This window comes from Gavialis gangeticus, unplaced genomic scaffold (genome assembly GCF_001723915.1).
Source record: "Gavialis gangeticus isolate Ggan-Ray unplaced genomic scaffold, GavGan_comp1, whole genome shotgun sequence".
Classification (NCBI taxonomy): domain Eukaryota; kingdom Metazoa; phylum Chordata; order Crocodylia; family Gavialidae; genus Gavialis; species Gavialis gangeticus.
In genome coordinates, this window is record NW_017729034.1 from 9,948,368 (window position 1) to 9,953,449 (window position 5,082).

A 5,082-nucleotide genomic window follows, 5' to 3' on the forward strand; every position below is an offset into this window, starting at 1 on the left:
TTATGGTATAGGACAAATATGAGTTCCATGTAAGTATCATAATGTGGTACCAGCAAACATGTGAGTGAGCACATGCACACCCACCCACCAGATCCCCACCTGATGTAGAATGGTACAAATCCAGATGCTCAACCGGTATACAGATGCTCACCGTGACTACACAGAGGTAATATATACATGCCATGTATACAAAATACAATTTTTACAACTGGGGAAGCTGGCTGTGACTCTATAGTTAAGGTCAAGTTGAGTCTTGCATGCAAGATTCGACTCTGGTGTTTTTACACTTTACATACACAAATGGCCACCATATTATTCTGTTAATAAAATCCTGGTTTATTATAAGAAAAGAAACCAAAAGAAATGGTGCTGTGGGGAGGGGAATCCTGTCTAAAGCTGATAAAACAAGCACAGGCCTATGCTGATACAAGTTATAGCACTAGGGGACTGATTGGATTTTCAAGATACTACTGTAACAGGGAAGGTGACACAGCAAGGGAACCCAGGGATAGGAAGACAGACTAGCAAGCATTACCTCAGAGGCTATTTGAGAGGTAACTTTCTAAACACCATCTTATCCTGGATGAAGGAAGATGCATGAGGAAAGCAATGCTCCATCACATTAATGCCAACACTGACCCAAACTGGGTCCTTCTCCCAGTTTTCATCAGCACAGCCTTCTCATTTTTCAGGCACATCATTCAGCACATTTAAAAATCACTCTGTAATCACCACACCACAGCTACCACATGGCAGCACTATCAGATGTAACTGATTGTAGACGGGTGCCCCAGCTGGATCACCCAAAGGACCCGGAGTAGGGGAGTCTACTTCTTAAAGCACTAGCCCCTGCTCCTGGAGGGCCTGGGCCTGGTCCATGGTTTGGAGACACCAGTGGACTCAAATCCCTGTAGGCAGGTTGGCCACTAGAGGGGGACAAAATGCTACACTGAATTATCAAAGGTTACAATTACCTGACAGTTTGTTTTACCTTGGGGATCTCCTGATAGATTTAAGCAGCTAATTCCTGGCCACTGTGAAAAGGGTACAGTAACAGTTTATTTATGAGGGCAAACATTTGTGCAAAACTCTCCCAGGCCCAGGTGGGCACGCTCTTTGAGCAAACAGGACTGATACTGCTTCAGTGGTTAACAATTAGCAGAACCTGGTGGCTCACGGTTCAACACTAAACCACCAGCCTTTAAACAAAACAGGTTTCTGTAAAGAGCTGTGTGACTAATTCCCACAGCTGAATGCAGGTAAAATTCCCACTGTCTGCTGTAAAAACCCTGAATGAGTAAGGACTAGAAAGGACTAGGGCCAAGGTCAGCCAAACAACTGCATATACAAGAGGCTCCAAATTGCAACTGAAGTTACTTAATACTGAACTACATTTCGCAATTCCTCTACTGCTGGAGGGTTTCTCATCAGGATCAAAGTCCCCGTCCTTGCTCAGCAGTACAGTGGCTGTTAACAGTAGGGCTAGAAATGCTGACATTAAAAAGCCACTTCCTTGACTGACATTTAGGTCACAGCCCAAAGCGCTTTTCGCCACATGAACCATTGAAGGTCAAGCTGAGCACAGCCAGGACACCTCCTGCTTCAGTGCACAGGAGTTTCTCTCTCTCCCCCACTCTGTGCCTGTGTTCAGGAAAGTCATACCACACACATGCTCAAGGGATGCACAGCCATGGGAAATTTTAGTCTCTTAAAAAAATAAAATTCATTCCCTACTCTCAATTTTTGCAGGTCTACAATCATATTTGCTCATTTTGTCATGTTTCTTTCAGTTCTACGGCCATGTGGAAGACCCACCCAAATGAGGAAACGGAGAAGCTGACTGCTTGAAAAGAGTTAACAACTGCACAAAGCAAGCTACATGCAAGCAGCACGTCAGCTTTTGCTCTACTTGCTGCAAGCACAAGAATCATGGATTCCTACTACACACAATGTTTACATAGAGAAGTGTAATTTTTTTTAAAGTTGGTGATACCCATTTAAACCAGACTGTCAAGATTGTTTCTGTGAGGCATCAGAAAGCATGAAGCTATCAAGAAACTGTATCAAGTTTGTTACAACTCCAGTAATTACCTGGCCTACTCACAAATTACACTTTCCTGGATTTATCTATGAAACCTGGATGCCAGAGCTCCTCCTTTTGGTGCAAACGCAGTGAGCTCATTAGGCACATTTATATAGCAGTGCCTTTTGTCTGAATAGATTCCACAGTGCTCTGCGACTGACATGCACGTCAGAGTGAAATAACGCACTAAGCTCATACACTTCCCAGTTCATCAGACACCACCGTCCACAGCAGGGATCCTGCCAGTGTGCTGACTCAGCACTGATGGGGGGAAGGGGGGGGAACACCTGCATGCTGAGTCACCAACCGCACATCCTGTAGCACCCTGTGTTTCCCTTGGAGGTCTCCTGTTTGAGCTGATACCCACCCTGTGGTTAACACTTTTTTTTTTTTTTTTTTTTTTTTTACAGGATCACAGCTCAGCATGGTATGGCTCCAGGCCAACAGGGAGGTTTGGAAGGTGTGTAACAGAAAGGAGAGACAGAGACAAAGGAGGAAACCATGCACAGAGTTGGGGCAAGAAGCCAAACCATGCTCCGGTGCCCAAAGCTGACACAATGGCACCCATGTAAGAAAACCCATGTAAACTGCCTTCTGCTGACAGTGAATCCCTTTCGGTTGGCGCTAACATATTGCACACTGGCAGGAAATCTTGTCCGTCCACCATCAATTGTCAGAATTTGGTGGGGAATTAACATTTCAAAGCTAAATTTACTAAGCTGGCCAACACTATTTTCCTTCAGCATCTCAAACCAATTGACCTGGGTGGATCTCTAGGTTGGTGCAATTATAGGAGTGGCGATGGTGAGGTAATAATACTCCACTTCTCTGCACCAGAAATCTGAGCGAGACAGGAGGGTGTGGAATCCAAATGACGTGGGTTAGTGCTGCCTTTAGTATCACAGCCAGTTAATCACCTAACAAGACAGAGTTTAAGAGGAGGCTGGAAATGAGTTGTTCCTCTCTGCCCCAGCAGCCTGCATTATTTAAGCTTCTGAATGGGAGTGTAACTAGAGAGAGGAGGGCAACAGGGAGGCAGGCAGGCAGATGTTCTCACCTGAGGCTGCTGTAGCATTTGTAGGGGTTGAAGCAGCTGCTTGATTCCGAGCATGAGCAGGGATGAGGATCGAAGCCAGAGATGGGTTACTTGACAGTTCTGGAGGGAAGGCGAAACAAACAGATTTAGCTTGCAGTCTGTAAAGAACCTCGGCATGCAGAGTTACTCCCTGGGCTTCTCAGTCACTGTAACCCTGAGTGAAATGCAAAGCCGGACAGACAAAGGACATGTTACACTTCCTTTTGGGTCTCTGAGCAGGAGGAAACTATAGGGATATTCAGCGGAGAGCATGAACGGGACACCTCTCTGACAACTGCTAGCAGCAATGCAGGGACTTAGTTCCCAGAGAAAGGGGATGGCTCTGGAGTTAGCAAATAATCCAACCAAGCCTGTTCCTTGAAAACAACCCAAGCTTTCCAAGTAGGATCCCTTTCCTTCCACAGAATCACCCTCTTGCAGCCAGTCAGAAGGAGAAGGCTAGTGACAACACACTGGGCAATGGCTCAGGAAGCGTTTGCCACAAGGGCTCCAAGAACTCCAGGGAGTTGCTCTAGGGCTCACTCAAGTTTCACTTGTCAGGGTCTCAGGACAGTTTCACAGCAGAATCACCCTGAATGCTGCCTGGAGTCAGGGGGACAGGGGACTCGTGGCCCCTCTAGAAGGCCCAGGGAAAAAGCCAAGGGGACTGGTTTTCCAGGTGATTTAAAAGGAAAACAAACTGCCACAGGATTCCCTCCAACTCAAATTCAGAGAAAAGAAACAGCTGGGTTATTCGGGCTCCAGAGCTAGCACAGACTTGATGCATATAGGAATAAGAAAGCCTCCTGCCACAGAATTAAAAATTTAAGCACACCAGGGTACAGCTAAGACATCAGGTGCTGCCACTGCAGGCAGCCTGCAGGAGCACCTCTCTTCAGGCAAATAAGGGATGCAGAGATAGAGGATTCCCTGTCCCCTATCTCCCCCCAGCCCATTTCAGCCTTGAGTGAAAGCCATCACCTGTACAGTAAGCTACACTCAGCCAGTCAGCTCAAGAAAAGGAGAAGTCAGCTCTTGGGGCTCCAAGAACTCTCCTGGGGGACAGAAGTGCCTGGAGAGAGTAGGTATTAATAGCAGCTCTCCAGACAGAGAAGTATGTGAAGAAACCCAGCCTAATCATGCCACGCGCACACAGGATGGTGCAGTACTATGGGCTATGTGGACTGCTTGTTTATATCCGTAACAGCAAATTAGAGAGCACATTGTTTTTTCTGTAACATGTACATTCAAATTCAGGGTCTAAAGGGACTGCCGCTATCCATTTGTTTACTCCCTTTTCTCCATAAGAAAACCAAAAGGAGCAATGGCTGAGAAGGTGAGCTGCATTTCATTTTCTTACTACCCCTGGAGTCTGTGCTTCTGGCTGTGCCTCAGCACCAAAAAACACAGATTTGGACTAGCAAGAAATGAGCAGGATTTGCTACAACACCGAAACCAGACAACTCACCCTGAAGCATACCACCTTCAGGGCTAACCAGCCGAAACTATGCTTTCAGAAGCCTCTAACTATTCCAAGTGCTGTACAAATATTTCCTAAATAATGTTCACAGCCTCCTGTGAGATGCTAAGTAAGATCTCCATTTCCAGACATGGAGATGGGCACAGAAGGTAAGTGACCTCCCAAAGACAGAGAGGAAGCCTGGCAATCAGGCCGCTAGCCCCTTCCCTATAGAAAGGGCACCACACCTCTGCTGTTTTCCTCAGAATAAATTCTTAAACCTGATATTCAAAGAAACCCATTGGTTGCCTTGTTCTTTCATACAACTACTGGTGCTCATGTACATACTTTTCTCTTCATCGTGGGCATCAAATGCAGGGGAGGAAGGGGCAACCAGATCGCTACCCAAACCAAGAGCACAGCAAGTAAAATTCACTTTGCTTCACATTTCTTAATGCAAAACAG

General features: G+C 46.2%; 1 protein-coding gene and 1 long non-coding RNA gene across 2 annotated transcripts in view; both read right to left on the minus strand.

The window, feature by feature from the left end:
- Window positions 1–5,082, minus strand: part of GSK3B (glycogen synthase kinase 3 beta) — a 248,043-nt gene that overhangs the window by 5,929 nt on the left and 237,032 nt on the right. Inside the window, exon 10 of the mRNA XM_019526670.1 lies at window positions 3,141–3,239. Within this exon, the coding sequence (XP_019382215.1) occupies window positions 3,141–3,239 (99 nt within the window). The remainder of the gene's footprint in view (window positions 1–3,140; window positions 3,240–5,082) is intronic.
- LOC109304567 overlaps window positions 3,480–5,082 on the minus strand; it is a 6,758-nt gene continuing 5,155 nt past the window's right edge. The window contains exon 2 of the long non-coding RNA XR_002099420.1: window positions 3,480–4,898. This is a non-coding gene — a long non-coding RNA (uncharacterized LOC109304567). The remainder of the gene's footprint in view (window positions 4,899–5,082) is intronic.